Here is a 17,857-nt window from a genome sequence, read left to right on the forward strand (position 1 = left end):
TTGTTATTATTCAGATAGCTAAATCCACAAAGAGCAGTGAAGTTCTTATGTATCTTATTTCTCAACGCTGCACAACTAAACCCGATCTTTCACTGTATAATGAAAAATTAATAATGACACAGAATCCATGGAGCTAAAAGTGTCAAAGATGCTTCAGGTGAGGAGAAAGAGCGTTCCTCTAGACTCAGTGAGTGCACAGGAATTCTGAAAGCGGAGACATTGCACCTGTGCTTCCTGTTGCTTATCAACGTGCAGTGTTACTGCTGTTTTGTTTACCCTGCACTGCTTGTACTGAATTTGTTTTATTTGGCCGCAGATATTAATGCGCCTCAGTTGTACAGGAATGCATTTGTTAGGGGCTCTCAAGCTGTTACTCTGACCTTTGCCTGTGTTCCTGGATTTGTGTTGTGCTTGCTGTTATCCTTTTGATCATACTTAAGAGTGTTGCTAAAATGATCAAATGAACTTCCCAACATGCAGATGAAACGGATGCAATTGAAAAAGTAACTTTGTGGCAGGGTTTGTTTGCAGGGCCAGTGTAAAATGACAAGATGGAACAGCTGTAGCTGGGATGTTTCCTTTTTCCTGTCTGTAGACCTTCGCTGATTTGTTGCCTCTTCATTTTCAGGCCAATAAACAATATCTATAACTGTCTAACTGCTCTTGACAAATAATTGGAATTACCTACACAAAACTGTATTTTAATGCAGCTGTATTGAGCTCTTGAAATGTACAACGCTGACCCTTACAAAGAAGTCAGCCGTACAAATCTGTCTTGGCTCAGGAAAAGTAAACCACTATAAAATCCACTAATGCTTCCTTCCGAAGAGGATAGATGTTATTGTTTGACTGTGTGATTTGTCCTTTATAAATAAAGATGGGAAAGACAGTAAATTAGCGCTAGCTGAAAGCAGGGGTCAGCGAGGCAAAGAAGATACCTCGTCCCCTGCGGAGGGATGGACGGGATGACGGAGTGCACCGTTGGAACCAGACAAGTTGATTAGCTGAAGGCCGAAGGAGAGTTTAAAGGTCCCTGGTTTGGATTTATGCGCTGGGTTTGATGACAGTGTTTTACACAGCGAAGAGCCTGGAAGAAGACGAGGAGGAAAAATAACAGACTGAACAGGAGCATAGCGGCAGTGTTTACATTTATATGATCTATTAGTAGTGCTGTTTAATGTTACAGGTTTTTTTATGTGTAACTGATAACTGCTAAGGCTTTAAAAAGGATTAAAATAGTCTCCTTGAGGGGCTTTGAGGCTCTCCTCATGCACACACAGCACTGACTTCTGACAAATCTAGACGAATACCGCTAACACTCACAGCTACAATCCTAACATGATAACGTTTATAACTTTGAATATTTATAATGTGTTATCGCGCTTAAATTTTCGACTTTGTGCTGTAAAACAAAGTCTGCACAGTGTTTTGGTACTTCTCAGATGCTTGTGGGTGGCATTTCTCAGTTATAGTTCAGTTACACAAGAGTGAACCTCTAGGAAAAACACTGGCTGCCCAGTGATTGCACTGAATGTCTTTGCTGTTGGAGAACAATCACAAGCAGTTGGTGCTGCAACCAAATGGTTGCCCACAGTTTGTGCATGCAACACCTTCAACCTCTGTAGCAATTGCACAAGTTGCCTAGTGAAAGGCAACCTATTTTCCTCTGACTGCAGTCACTCTCAGAAAGATTGGCAAAGGTTTGCAAAATGATTTGTCACAGCTAATCGCTGTGTTATCAACAGATTGCACGAAATTGCCAAATTGATCTTACTCAGTCACAAACTAATAGCAGATTTCTAGGAGATTAACTTTGTTTTAGCTATGTCATTGACATGTTGACGCTTTGAAGACAGCAGTTGGCTGCAAGTAGTCACAGATGCTGTTGCCATTTTCAAAGAACCCAAGTTACAAGTGTATTACACACAGTCACAGTTATTTATATGCATAAGCTACATAAGTTCCCTGTAGAACATGATGATTTTCTGTTGCTATAAAAACGAGACCACTTTATTTAATGTACTTGACAAAAACAAAGTTTTTTTTTTTACCCAGATAAAGTGCTTTCTCTCATTAAATATCATAATGTATAAGAAAAAAATGCTAAAAGACAGGTACTATAGTGGTAATTGGCATTGTAGCACCATTGTTTCATTGCTTCACAGCAAGATGGAGCTGGGTTCAAATCCACCAGTGGGGAGTTGGCTCATTTTTTCCCCTCTGGGTACCCTGGCCTTCTCTTACTGAGATAAAGTAGTTTTCTGAAAAATATATCCCTGTGTTTCACAATTTCAAGATTTAAAAAATTACACTTTTTAACATCCTAATCTAAATTTTAAAAAAGTATTCACACTAATGTAACTTAAAAGTCGTCACGCTTTATTGTCATATATAATTAATTTGATCTATTGTTTAATTATGGATTTATGAAATTTTTCTGTATTGTAAATTGTATTATTCTCAACTATCTGTGTTGGCATTTTGTTCTTTTACATTCCCGTTTTGTCTCTTGCACGTACGCCACTTTGATGCACATGCTGGCTTTTGTCACAGCTGCTAACAGCAATTCTGTGTTAAATTCGTGGCTCGCAAACAAGGAACATATCAAAGTGTTCTGACATAAAGACTCAGACTTGCCAAGTGCAGATTGTGATAAAAGGTTTATTGAAGATTAGGACAAATCAGGCTGCTTTTCAAAGTATTCTTGATAATTTGCATGCCTGCGCCTCTGCATTTTAGACGCATTGAATATGTTAGTAAAACACATGCTGTTTGTTTTGTGACATGCTCTTGTTACCAGATATCTTACAAAAACATGTTGCTTTTGGCTGGCATAGCGTCAGTCAGCTCTCACACTTCATTACTTCTAACCGCAGCAGCCGCTGGAGCAATAATTGACCACACACTTCTCACTTGTTACATCATCTTTTATGGAAAGTGAGTTCCAAATTAAAATACGGCCCTCATATTCTTTATCCACTACTTCCTGACATGCAAACCAACTTCTCGTGCTTTTTTGCAGAATTTCCAGCGTAATTAAACAAACAAGTATATACTATGTTCCCATAACTTCAGGATGTTTAACAATCATCTAAATCCATTTGGATAATTTGTCCTCTGCTTAAATTGGTGCACAAATCAACATTTACAGCTGAAAGCTTTCAAGCCCTTCAGTAACCAGTACAAAGCCTTGGTGTTATTATCAGTTTGAATGGTCCCTTCCGTTGCCTGCAGCCTTTCTTTGCTTCACACCCTCTGTGTACACTAACTGTCATTCTTACTCCCACAGACCATCAATCACATCAGGCTCTTTTTGAGTTTTTCTGCATGAGAGAGTCCCGCACCTCAACATACGTTTACTTTTCTATTCTTCTCCATTTATTTTGTTAAACTGCAGGACTTTTCGCTCAAGACCAGCATATTCAGTTTAAACTGCTTTATAATTGACGATCTGAAAAAGTAAATCATGACGATACCAGATAAAAATTGGTCTTTGGTGGTCTTGAGATATCAGAGATTGATAAATTGTTAATGTACATTTGGAAAAACTCCGAAATACAGCATTTTAACTGAAAAAATACTGAATAAAGTATCATTGCATTTGATAACTTGATATGAGATTTTATTTTCTGCATAATTTCTGCATAGACGACAAAGCTACAGAGTACCAGAGTGAGAAGGGGAATGATTTGAGTTACATACCTCAAATATGTGGAATATCAGACCTCTTTCAATGAATTTGAGAGGTGACTACACCAAGGCTGTTTCAATATCATGCTTTGTGCTGTTGCATCTTTTTAAATGGCTTGCTTTACTGGTAGTTGATTCTGTCTATTGTTGCTAGTCTTGGAGCTTCCTCCTCATGACTGAAAGTGTACAAGACCCATTTAAACCTCAGCAAAATGTTGTCATAGGAATAAAAAGATAAAATAACATGTGGCTAAACACTAAATACACTTCTACCCTAAAAATGATGGAAGGAGCCTTTTCTTGGTCGCAAAACTAACACATGGATTTTAGTTTTAGCCTGCGTCCAAAAATACTGCGTTTGTAATTTGAAACTTTAGTTTGGTTGTCACAACACTTTTTCATGGAATGTAAATCAAACACTACATTATTCCTGCTGAGATAAGAGCTTGATAAAGGTGGGTGTTTTTCTCTAAACCTTTCAGCGAGGTTTTTGAGTTCATGATGCTTCGTCTGCCAGATGAAGACGTACTCAAATTTAATCTAAACACGTGGCTTAACAACCTGATGGGGCTTTGCTTGCATCACGAGCTTCCAAACCAGACCCTAAATGGATATTTATGCTTCGGGTCTATATTTTTGGTCCGTTTTATGTGCAACAAGGCTGATTATGTACTGAATCTAAACTCTAAAATATAACTGTGTGAGAATCATCGACAGTATATAAATAGTCTGTTTTTTGAGCGTCGTCTGTCGTGTGTAGGCACAAGCCAAGAAGTGTGGTCGCTGCTGCTGTCCTAACGTGCTGCTCATCTTATAGCTTGCAATCTGTTTTCCTGCAAATGTGCATATTTGTCTTACTTAAATGTTTCAGATCAAACTAATTTTTGTATTCGACAAAGATAACCCCAGTAAATATCAAATGAAGATCATAAAAATGATGATTTCATTAGTTAAGGGAAAAAAGCTATCCAAACCTACATGGCCATTTTTTTGCACCACATTCGACGGCAAGAACTGCAGTCAAGTGTTTGCAGTACTAAAAGTACTTTGTTTCACTCGTCTTTGCAGAATTAATCATCAATTAATTGATCAATAGTGAAGTATTACAGTTGTTATAGTAACAATACTAGTATATGCAACACCCCCAGTTGCATGTTTTTGGCATCTTGATGCAAATATTTACTTTGCAGAGTTACGACCAGCGATGGGAAGTTATTTGAAAATAGACATAAGAGCAACTCAGTGCCGCTGAGTCTTTGTGTTTTACTTGCATCTATCTGAAAGACTGAGTGTAAAAACAAACAATTATTTTACTGGAATATGCAGAAAATAGGATTAAATGTTAAACCAATTTCTTCCAGTCAAAGACTTTAGCATATAATGTTATTTTTGCTTGATGCAATGTGCATATGGTTAAAAGATTAAAATTAATAAAACAAGTTTTAAAAAGAGACTTTTTCATTTGATCCAATTTTATATGATAGGCTATGCAGAAAAAATAGAACTGGGATGAAAGGTCCATTGCTTTAATATATATTCAGGTTGTGTACTACCTTTTTAAAAAGTAACTAACTAATAAAGCAACTAATTACTTTGGAAAATAAGTAATCACTAAAATAACAGGATTACTTTCATGGATAAGTAATCAGTAATTAGTAACTGCTGTTTTCAAGTAACTTGACCAACACTGGTTACGACTGTAGATGACCACTATGAGCAAGATAAATAGTAAATGCTAAAGAAGTGATGTTTGGACACCTTTTGTATTATTTTTTCACTTGTAGAAAAGAACGAAATTGAATAGAATGTATTTTTATTGTCATTACAATACATATATTATACAATGCAATATATATATAAAATTAACAGTAATCATGCAACAGTGTAACATGTAAACAAGACATGCCCACTAATGATATTGTTGCTTTTTCCTACATCACTTCGAGGTATTTCAGGTTCCCCATAAATGAACCAGACGTTTGTTTGTGGAAATGTAGGAATTTTTTCCTTTTCAGGGGCAGCAACTGCAACACAAAGGCCCACTGACCACTGGTTCCAAGATAAACACATTCAACGCACCAACTGCCACTGATGGACAAACAGAGGGCTTTAGAGCTGCAACACTACACATGCACACACAGATTCTCAAAGAGTCATGAATGTACTTCTGGTAGCTGTCATGGCTTTATTATAGTCACTGCCTTTTTAGAAGAGCCACTGAGATTCCAGTGGACAGGAGGTCCTGCCATGAACAGGGATTTTTTTAGCAGAACTTTAGGATGTAGTTACCAATTTAGGGTTAAGACTCCACTGAGTACTTACAGTTCTATATGCTTTATAGCAGGCTGATTTGTGGTCTCCACTAAATGCAAATCTACAAAGACGTATGCTTTTTTCTGCTTTTAGTCCAAGGGCAGACTCAACATACATTCATGTAACAAACTTTGTTAAATTTTGGATTCAACCAAGCCTGATTAGGGCCTCTTCAGTCTGGAGACGAGTGTGTTTTGTTGCTTGTTCCACAGACAGCTACATTTTGCACAAAAGCAATTCCAGTGATAAACATCTGCTTTTGATAAAACACATTTATTTCGCTGACACCATTCATTTAGTTTACAGTTGCAATAATGGATATAGCTACAAAAATTCAACTGCTTCTTCTTCAGCATATTCGTCAATAATGATCTTTACTGTTCTAATATATGAAGACAATTTTAAGTGTATTCAGTGTTAACCTCTTAAGACCCGAACTCTTTCATGGCATGCATTTTTAATTTCTCTTTGCTATTTGGGCTGATTGGGATCTGATGAATGTAAAAGCAAAGAATTAACTGATTTTTGTTTCTGAGAAAAATGAGATCCACATATGAGGACATTTGTTTTAAATTTTGATAGAAGGGTGGCAGGCCCAAAATTTAGTATTTTGGTCTAGACAACTGTTACGTTCCCCTAAAAAGGTCCTGGGATGAGGGGAAGTAACAAAATGTGTCGGGGTTGAAAAAAGGAGACAGGGAGGCAAAATGGTTACATTAAAGAGTTTTATTGCTGCTTCTATTAATAACCGAACTAAAAGAGACGGACAAGCCGCTATCACCATTTAAAGAAACAAAACAAAACTCAAGCGTTGGTCAGTAAACTGAAAAATAAGTAAAAAAGGATTAGTTACCAAACACACTCCTCTCCACCGAGTAGGAGCCAATAGTCACAAAACACAGCTCAGTAGCTGCAACCACTAACATGACTCTCTGGCACTAGAGCTCACCTTTCTCTGGCCTTAAATACTTCTATTTGCTGATGAGAGTCAGCTGTACAGAAATAAGGTGACACCTAAGGCAGGAGAGACAGCAGGACACACCCACCCAAGGGCAAACTCAGGAGGCGGCCCTGCTAGGGCCGTAACAACAACTCAAAATGTGATGTCAACATATGTGGATGCCAGGTCCTAGGAGGTTAAAGGTCACACCTTTTTGCTAATGCCTGGCATTCAGCCTGTTCATCCTTTGTTTTCTCTTTAACCTGGGCCACTTTTACTTGCTTTACTTTACTGCTTGTCAACACTTTAAGAATATGATACTAATATTTTGTACTTTTTAAATCGCGTCCATTTCAAAGCCGTACTGTGTGGTTCCAGGTGCATCATGACAGGCCTGAGTGTTTTCCACCACCCCTGGAGCTGGCTTTGCTACCCATGCTGCAACAGTTGGCTGTCATATTGGAAAGATGGCATGCTGCTGCAGTTGGTAGTGATATTCTAGCCACAGATGTAAATGTGAGTGTGAGCGGTTGTTAGCCCTTTGATCGACTGTCGACCCTGACTTTCGCCCTATGTTAGCTCAGATATGCTCCAGCCCATCCACGACCCTTAAATAGATAAGTGGTTAATAAAAAGGACAGAGGGATGCATTTCAAATTACAATAATCTTTCTTAAGAAATATGAAAATTAAATCCGATATAATTAAATTAACAGATGGCAGCTACACTTATGTTTTCAGTTTCACTTTTCTTCTCTACGAATCCTCATTACTTGTATTTGTTTTAGTTGAGCAGGTGGTCTCCTCAGGGGGTTTCAAAGGCCTGTGGTATGACTGTTCATACTGCAGGCACTGTATTGTGTTATATCTGATTTGGTTGTGCTCCAGTGCCGTCTGTCCTCACCTCCTTCTGGGAGTCCTCGTTGACCCTTAGCTTTTTCTGACTTAACAGGAAAGGATCCATTTTCAGCGCGGTAATCTGTCTGTCAGTGTAAGAAGCTGGTGGCGTGTGTGTACGTGCGTATATGGAGATTACAAGAGGAACACCACTTTGCTCAACATCCCTAAAGCATCACCGGAGACAAAACTTCCCAGTCTTTAGTAGCTCCTGTCCTCACACCAACAAAGGACAACGCTTAGGACCACAAAGGTGTTTGCCAGGTTTTTGTGGACCCTCTTCACACTCCACTGCCTCTATAGAACACATTCCAGTGAGGGTGTTGGGTCAGCGAAGGCGCTGAAGGACACTCTGTGGTCTGCAGGCTGCGGTAATTTGTTTATTCTGATTAGGCCCAGGAATGTCAACTATGAAGAGACACTACAAGTCATGACAGCTTCGTTTGACACTTTTGGCAATCTGTCATTGACACTAGTGAGCAAGCAAAGCGAGCCACCACTCAGCACAATGCCACTCCACTGTGTGGACAGGGAGAGAGTTTTAATCTCTGCACCATCTGGTTGGGTTCTTCGAAAAAAAGGAAGATGAAAGCATGTCTGTTTATCTACGTGATTTATCTCGTGTCTTTCTGCACCAACGCATTCACTTTGCCCGGCCTACAGTACAGCATTTGTAGATGAAGATTTACACTCCTGTTAAAGATCTTATCGTAAAAGGAGGCTTGTTGAAGCAAAGGCGGAAAAAAAGGGAGATGCAATGAGGGCTAAATTCTGAAGCCCCTTGTTTAAACCTTTGTCTATCATCACATCATTTTTGGATGACAAAGTCCAGCCTAAACGCACATTGAAAACATTAGTGCATCACATGCGCTTTTATTTAATCTTAGCAACACAACACTGACCACATGTTACAAAAGATGTTTAAATAAATCTGCAAATCTAGAAGTTAACGAGGTAAAAGCAAAGTTATCAAAGGCACATTTTTCCAGGGTTATTATTTTAACTTCTCTGTTTTCTGCTCAGCTTCAGAAAAAACACCACTGTACCTCTGGCAGAGTGAAAACTGCAAAAAAGAAAAAAAAAGAAAAAAGCAGGAATGCTGCTTTACATGCACACCCATTAAATTCTACAATTTTAGTATGCTAATAAACATGTCAATTGTCATTTTACAAGTTCCAGATACACTTCATCTTCTCGCCGCGTGTACCTTTAGTAAATACACCACAGTAGATTCTGTTTTTATAAGCTGGAAGTTATGAAATACATGTTCACACGGATCAGTTGGTGGAATCATTAATTTCATGCTTCATATCCAACCCAGACTCCTTCTTCTTCTCTTAAGCCGAATTGATGAGAAACAGAAACTGGCTGGATTCTGTGGCTGTCATGTTGATGTCTGTGGAAAATATTTTGGATGTAACTCGTCCTAATGATCTGCTCTTTGTCGAAAGTTTAGAGGTCGGAATTTGATGAAAGCTATTGGACAAAAAATAAAAAACCCTTTTACCTCAACTCGCTTGAGACGCTAGCTTAATATAAGCATTTACACCTTTGTGAATATGAACGAATTGCTTCGTGGTACTATATACTGAATGCTATGTACAGTATATATAGTGTAAATCTGTAAGAATCACTTGTAGCAAGTGTGCAAATGTGAATGTTATTCCCTCAGCTGTTAAGAGTCGCATATGCATCGGAATTAATGTCCTTGAATGATATTTGTCTTTTGTTTTTTACAGTTAGCAAAGGTAACGTGATCACTCATATCGTGAACTTTGGCATGTATTAGTTGCTTCTCGGCCAAAAACACAAGGCAAATACATCTCAGTCCAGAATCTAATCCAATAATAACCTCACACGGTGAACTCTAAAAATAATCACACTCTGTCAAAACAACAAGTGCATAATTGCCAGCGAATAACTGCAAGCGACCTTCCTAATTATTACCAACTGTATATCACCACTGGAATTTCAAGGTCATCTTAAAAGTTCTTACAGTATCCATAATGCAGACAGGAATTCAGTATACACTGTACAAAAGATAGTTTCATGAGTACAGTTAGGATAACAAAAAATAATACTAAAAACACAATATGTAACACAACCGTGATACTTATGGCCTGTGTTCTGTTAGCAACATTTTAATTACAAATTACAAAAAACGTCACAATGCTGTCCTGCAGTTTTAGAGTCTGTGCAGCTCTGTGGTAGCTGCTTTCTATTCAAACAAAAAAAAAAAAAAAAAACCGTTCAAGTCCTCCACATTATTGCAACACAGGTCCAGGAAAATAAATTGAAGTGCGACATTTTGTGTGAATATTCCCTACAAGCTGACACATTTACAACGTCTTCCTCATTTGTAACATCAAGCTCGTGAAATCGCTTGGGAACAGAAAATCAGTTCTGGTGCGTCGCGCCTTGCTCTGCGCTCCTCCTCCTCCTCGCGCCGGCTTTTTCGGCTCAGTGTCGGGAAAGGTTACGAAGCAACAGCGGAGCAGGCTGAAGAAAAGATTCACTGGGTGACTCCCCTGTCCAGCGAAAATGAGATGAGACGAGAGTAGGAAATAGGAAATGTCCCTCTAATGTGTGGAAGTTGAGTTCACAAGTTCAAAAGACTAGGAGAAGTCCAGTGGGCGGATCATCATGGTTGTTGCTCGAAGTGAGTAGCTGGGGCCCTTAAAGTAGTGCCACTTGATACCGTTCAGCTTCCCTATGTGTTGTCCTTGGTTAAAGTACATACCATTAAGGTTTGAAGGGCCACAGGCATCAAACCACCAACCTGGGAAAAAGACAAAAACACATACGTATTATTAACATACAATACAGACCAGAGAATTATTCCTGTATTGTTGCAGCAGTGATAAAGTTACTTCAGCCGCAGGCTTTGTGCTTTGTAAAGGTTGAAAGGTTCCCATGGCCTCACCCGCAAAGGCTTGGCATAAGTTCAGACGCTGCTTCCTGCTATCTGCTGAATGTGTTGCTGTCAGTGGGTTCATCAGCATGCCAGTACCTGTTGCTGAACACTTTTGGGACCTTCTTCTATTTAAAGTAGTGCATGTATGTGCTTCAGTGGGACATCAGAGCAGTGAGAGGCATGGGAAACTTTTATTCCACCACAAGGTGACACATTTTATAATTTCTCGGAAGTATATCAGTTAGATGAAGAAGGGGCGTTGTTGGATGTAGAGGATGGTGAGAATTTACACCAAACTCAGGCATGTTGAGTCTTTAAGAGGGCCTCTTTTATAGTTTTATCCAGTTTCTCAAGTACATGGGAAGAGCTGTCCATTTCTTCTTAAAGGCTAAAACTGTTTAACGACTTGCAAATGTCTGCCGAGGAACTTCTACATCTTTGGTAGCCTGAATCCTATTAGTAATCTTTCAGAAGTACTTTTAATCTTTAACCATATATTTAATGTCCACCTTTTAACTCATTTATTTGAACGATACATGATATTTTCCACTCTGTGACAGCGCTGGTGATTTTCACCCGAAAGAGACTGTGTGTCTGTGCCAAGAAGTTAGTACCAGCAGAACACTACAAAATGGATGTGCCTAATGTTGGAACAGCCGGTGTCAGTGGTTGCTGGAATAGCTACAGCAAAAACACAAAGAAATAAAAAACAAAACAATGATTTGTTGACACAGCCCACGGATTTTGAATCCCATGATTTCCTGCCAATAAAAATGACAATGGAATCACTTTAAAAACTAATGATATGTAACGTTCTCAAATCTGCCAGAACGTGAGCTGTTTTGTGAAAATGCACTAGCACGAGCATCATGCTGGTGGGAAATTAAAATCTAATTTTTCCTGTTAAAGATTTGGAAACTGCAGATCATGCTTTACTGTCCTCTCACTTCCACTGCTCTAACTTATTTTCTATGCAGGAATTACGCAGTTAGACCCTTACAGCCCTGGCCTCTCGTCTCCTTCTCCTAGAACTGAATATAAATTGATTATTAATTCTCCGTGTCACCTGTGCAGTGGGCGGAGAGTTTGAAGACAAGGGGAGGCAAAACCCGGTATGGTGGAAATGTTTGGCACTACCACTACATCTTTAAACTCCTACTTTTTCAAAAACAAAATTGGAAATAAAATTAAAAGCATCCTCCTAGCTGAGATCATTAAAACAAATCTGGGTAAGAGGTCTTTTTTATTTATTTAAAGCCTATCAGTGATGCTTGCAATATTGTTATTCAGACAGTTTCTTCTCTTACTTTTAGGCATTTGTTTAACAAGTATAACATCTCCTGGTTTGATCCTGGGAGAAAACACAAACTCCTTCAGGCTTGTGTCACGAAGGGCACAAATCAAACACGCGGAGCTACCTGCCCCTGTGATCCTTTGTGAATTAAGGGAAAAGCTGTAGCTTTCTGTTTTATTTGATGATGATATAAAATGCTGTTTATGTTATACTTTCATCCACAGAGTCTGCACTCTTAATAATTCACTTCTCACTTGTTTCTGTGTTTCACATCTATTTAACTTTGCGATTCTGAAAAACAGGAATTCATGAATTCATGGTTTATGTCATCCTATCTGCCACTGATCAGTTCTTATATCTGAATCACTGAACACACACGGGAACACAGTCAGATAAAGATCGTATGGAGGAACAGAATGTGTCAGTCACATGGTGACAAATGGCACTTCTCCCTTCTGGCGGGCCTGAATACCACAGCGCACAACAGCATGACATTTCAGTGAGACCTGTCAGTAATCAGGAGCAGAATTTTGCCCTTGTTGCTGGCACACATCACACAGATATAAGTTTCACATTGATTGCTGCTTCATCCTAGGACAAATGGCTAACCTGGCATGGAAACCAGTGCACGCCTCTTTATATTTCCACTGCTGCGTATCATTTCAGGTGCAAGTGCCAGTGGGAAGTGAAATTGCACTTGTGGTGGTGCAATTTCACTTCCCACAAGACATTCAGTGAAGAGAAGGTTAAAGCCGTCTATTTTCTGAGCTCAAGAATAAAAAGTATAATTAAGGAAAGGGGTTGCTTAAATTGGCATCAAGCATCTCTGTAGTTCTAACAATGCAATGTCCAAAATCCCCATGTAGACTACCTGCACGGCACCAAACAAGAGCTAAGCAGTTAGAAAACAGCTTGTCCTTCAGCACTGAACGTGAGCATTTAGCAAGTAGGAGAGATATTTTCAAGCCAGCACTTGGTGGAGAACAAAACAGAGCTGTGAAGACCAAGAAAGACTATAAAAATCCCTCCCACACACACAAAAAGCGAAATGAAAAAGCCAGTGTTTTTTATTTTTTTTACACTTAATATATCAGGACTAAACGTACTATATAAATAACAACTGAGACAAAATTAGTCTTTAAACTGAAAAACCTATTTTTTTGCAACGCGTTCTGTTGAGTCTGCTTTATTTTATTGAGATTGCATTCTTTCCTCCCATAAAGCAAATGTGGACCACTTGCCATCTTTTACAGTACTTGCTGATATACTGCAGACCACACAACCGCTGCCATACACATAAACATTTAGTGTGCACATCTCAATCCTCTGGGATTAATGATTAGTGGCCTCCCGGTTTCCAGCCCACAGCTTTTTACGAACTTGTAAAATATTTGAGGATGTTTTCCTTTGAAAAACTCTCAAGCACTGCAGTTTGTTCTCATGATGAAAGATGTCCTCCTTACTCCCGATGTCTGAGCGTCATCCCTACTGTACGCTCTGGAGCTGGGTAAATATATATATTATGTGTGTCCGTACTGTATCCTCCTCTGTATTCTTAGCACGGCACGCTGTGGTTGTCCTCATAAAGGTAACGGAGACATATTTTCCCCTTGTATATTCAAGGTATTGACGTCATTTGATGTCAGACTTGCTCTTATAAATGCAGGGAATAAATCAAATGATATACCGCATACAGCACCACTAACTCAGCGCTGGGTTCAGCTCAGCCTCGAATCAGGCTACATGTTGTCATGCTTCTCATTTGTGGCTGGCCATAGGCGGGCCATGAATCAAGCAGAGCAGGGTGTTGATCACTGATCAATTCCAAGTTCCCTGTAACCCACTGCATTTAGAATGACCTAAGAGGTAATTCTGATCTTAAATTTGCATTTAGAAAATCCTTGATTGGTACCAGGTCAGGAATCCACAGCAACAGAGCTTCTACGAGGTGACATCAAGGGTCAGCGGGCTCCACTTACACAGCATGAGAAGCAGAGACATTTTAAATCTCTCTGACACTTGGTGCCGCGCCCAGGGATTTTTATATTGTGCTTGTTTCCAACCTCAGTGTTGCACATGTGGGAGTGGATGCAGAATATAGACTAATAGGTACAGATAGACCTTTAATTGGCCACATTTGCAGAGCGAGGAGGTTTGTGATCACAGTGACCCGAGCTTATGACTGTGCAGTGAAGGTTGTGGTTATGGAATAGTTGCAGTTCTGCATCACGTCCTCATAAAAGTGCACTGTGTCCTGGGCGCTGCGTAAGAAAAGCCATACTTCTACCTCTTCTACGTTATCCTTTGGGGTCTTTTTGTAATTGTTGAAATTGCGGTCATGGTAACGTTGACATTTACAAAGCAATCTGGTGAGACGGGGAATGTGACAACATTACGAAGAACAAAGTCCGACGGAGCAAGAAACCCAAAATGATAACACAAGAGTTTTAAACAAACCCTTAGGGAAGCCAAACAATTTTGGTTATGAAAAAACAAACAACTTTGATAGTGTGTGCCCAAACTGACCAGGACCGAGTTGTACACAAACATCGCAGACTCATTCAGCAATTAAAGAGTCAGTCATTTCTCCCAGGAGGGCCCAAAAATGAGCCGAGACACACGCGGAGCGAAGACCGGACTCATATTTTCCAGGTGACTTCAAATGAATATGTTTAAACCAGCAGCATTTTTGCGACATAAGCGATTTGATTATCTGATGGCTCTTCTCAGACTACATGTGTAACTACAATGTTACAACCACTGCGTGAACGCACTTACCACCAGTTAGCATGAGGGCGCATTTGCACATGCAGTTGTCATTGTCCATGTCCTTGGTACTGAAGTCTGCTCCGTGGATTACTAGACTGCTCTGTCTGCCCGCAGTCCCACTGTGGCTTTTCAGGAACAGCCTGAAAGACATCAGGAGGAGGAAAAGGAGTGAGTCAGGACTCGAAAACATGTATGTGGGAGGAAGTGGGGGAGAGAAGTACGGTGAACACTGAAGGCAATAAAAGCACCAAGAAGACATAATGTGGTGCAGGAAATAGCTCCTGAGATATATTTATTTTTCTGTTGTGATTGAGTACATGTGGAACACCTGGAACAACATTAAGAACAGGGTAGAGAGAATCTAAAATAAAGAATGAAAGACGGAGTGCATGAAAGAATTACCGACGAAAGTGTGAGTGAGACAGAATGTCTGGGAATCGCATGTCAGCCTGTAGAGCCAGTGAACGCTGATTTACACCGCAACAACAGGCTAAATCATTAAATGCAGACCTGTAACAGCTACCTGCAGTAAAAGAGGAATAAATAACCTGCTTAACAAATCATTTATCCATAGCTGGACACACATGGAACAATCTCAGTGGATCTTTGGTGTCTCGGCACACAATATTTCTTCCCTGGCTTCTTGTGTCAGGTACATAGTCCTTGGACTTCTTCTGTTCATGATGTATGATGATACGTTTTTGTCATGAAACCAAACGTGCCTGTCAATTTTCCTACCAAGTCCAGGAAGATTTTGCACCAGGAGTACAGTTTTCTCATGTTATCTGTGATTTATCGTGTAAGTTCTCTTGGATTGTTTGGATACTGTGCACATGCTACTATTATTCAAATTCTTTCTGGCGATCGTGGCTCAAGAGTTGGCAGTTTGTCTTGTAATCGGAAGGTTGCCGGTTTGAGCCCCGGCTCGGACAGTCTCGGTCGTTGTGTCTTTGGGCAAGACACTTCACCCATTGCCTACTGGTGGTGGTCAGAAGGCCCGGTGGCGCCAGTGCTATACAAATACAGACCATTTCTGCAGGTAAAGGTCTAAGAATTTTTTTTTTCAAGACTGAAAATGAGAAGGTGGTTCAGTACTACCAGAATGAAATAAGAATGAAGTATTTCGCCTATAAGTACACTAGATTGGGTGGCATTGTGGAGTGGTGGTTAGCACCTCCTTGCCACAGCAATAAGGCCTTTTTGTGTGGAGTTTGCATGTTCTCTCTGTGCCTGTGTGGGTTCTATCTGAGTACTCTGGCTTCTTCCCACAATCCAAAGATATGCATGGGGTTACATCGAATGGTGATTCTAAATTGGCCAGAGGTGTGAATGTCAGTGCAAATGCTTGTCTCTCTCTCTGCATTAACCCTGTGATAGACCGTCCCGTACAGACTGCAGCCTACCTCTTGCCCTGTGTCAGCTGGGACGGACTCCAGCACCCCTACACAACCCTGATTTGGATAAGTAGAAATAAATGGATGTATAGATAACACTTACCTGAAAACAACATTTTAGTTGTGGAATTCTTGCACAGAATTCTTAACAACAGTTACATAAAACTAGTAACTGATAATTATCAATGCGCTTCTGAACCAATTTAGTGATTTACTTTCAGTAGTACTATGATTCGGAAACATCCATCTACTCATATGTTGACTACTTTTTCTAGTTTATTCTGAATTAACTCCAAATAGCACATAAAGAAGGTATGATGCTACCGTTCTTGCTTTATCCCTGTAAACACAGCCGTAAATGTTTCTTAATTAGCTTTTTTTCCTCTTAACTACCTCATTAAGTCTAATTTTAGCAAAGTAATAGATGTGCAAGTTTACTAAACTTCTAGCTAAGAGAAAAAAAACAACAGAGCTTTTTCAAAACAGGCTGAGTTCATTTAGGTGCATCTATATACTTTTTTCACTAACTTTCGTCTTCACTTGCAGTGCATGAAATCCAAAGTGCATCATTTTTACTGGCATTTAAAACATCTGCAATCATACGCTTACTTAACCTTAAAAGCTTCTGTTTAAACTTATATAAGTGTATTTCAGGTATATTTTCTTGAGGCCTCTAGAGCAGAGCTTGGTAAATATCCTTTCAATTTAAGAGATGCCATTGAAATAGCATGTTGGAAACAGCACGTTTAGGGGACTGATGAGCCATCACTAAGATGAATTCCTTCACACACTCAATGCACAGAGCACAAGCTGAAAACTAATATAAAGGCTGGAAGCAGATTTCTCCTGGGTGTGGCCCACTGTGAATTCAATCCTGGTGTGAGTGATATGTGCTGCATGGGGATATGACAATTCCTGCACCCACTGGACAGAACACGCCTTCTCTTATCCTGCCATATCACAGATTTACTTTTTTCTCCATGGATACCTTTGTTTTTCTCACGCTCTCAGTTTCACTTTCTCCCAGCAGAAGATCAGGATCGCATCACCAAGCCAGTGAGGTCTCCATCATTATTATTATTGTTATTAAGTACGGTTCACTCCCAAACAAAGTAATTGCTTGAGATTATTTTATCGACAACAGGGGAGCGTGGGCGTGTTGTGAACCTTCCATCCACTTTGAGTTTTCCGATGAGAAAGTAATAAATGCAAAAAGCGGTAATTTATGTTTTAAGTAAACTCACCCAAACCCTTTTTGAGGTTTGTAGCTCTGAGGCATCAGCTTGTGCATCTCAAAGAACCAGACTGATAGGCTTCCCAGGAAAGAAAGTCATTCAACGTGAAAGACTCCTGTATTTGGACAGCTGTGTAAACGGCCGATTTGTGCACCAGGGTAAAAAGTATGTCTGCTAGTAACAGAGGGGAATTCGCTAAGCCACTAAACCAGAAGGCACAATCCTACGACATAAGGGTGAGTCATGTTTCTAATCAGTGGCAGCAATGACCGCTGGACATGGCAAGTTTAATAAGGGCCAGTTACAATTATGCAAGCAGTAAAGTGTCTAAATGTGCAGGTTCCTGTGTCCTGTGGGTGTCCAAAACTTAATCAGTGTCACATTGGAGTATTATCTGGTGTCTAAAAGGCAA

The 17,857-nt window shown here is 39.7% G+C and overlaps 1 protein-coding gene across 1 annotated transcript in view; it reads right to left on the reverse strand.

The window, feature by feature from the left end:
• Window positions 1-8,683: 8,683 nt before the first annotated feature.
• Window positions 8,684-17,857, reverse strand: part of angpt1 (angiopoietin 1) — a 58,091-nt gene continuing 48,917 nt past the window's right edge. Inside the window, exons 8-9 of the mRNA XM_031738125.2 lie at window positions 14,826-14,956; window positions 8,684-10,618 (exon numbers count right to left, since the gene is read on the reverse strand). Of these exons, the coding sequence (XP_031593985.2) occupies window positions 10,455-10,618; window positions 14,826-14,956 (295 nt within the window). The 3' untranslated portion in view covers window positions 8,684-10,454. The remainder of the gene's footprint in view (window positions 10,619-14,825; window positions 14,957-17,857) is intronic.

This window comes from Oreochromis aureus, linkage group 22, assembly GCF_013358895.1.
Source record: "Oreochromis aureus strain Israel breed Guangdong linkage group 22, ZZ_aureus, whole genome shotgun sequence".
Lineage (NCBI taxonomy): Eukaryota > Metazoa > Chordata > Actinopteri > Cichliformes > Cichlidae > Oreochromis > Oreochromis aureus.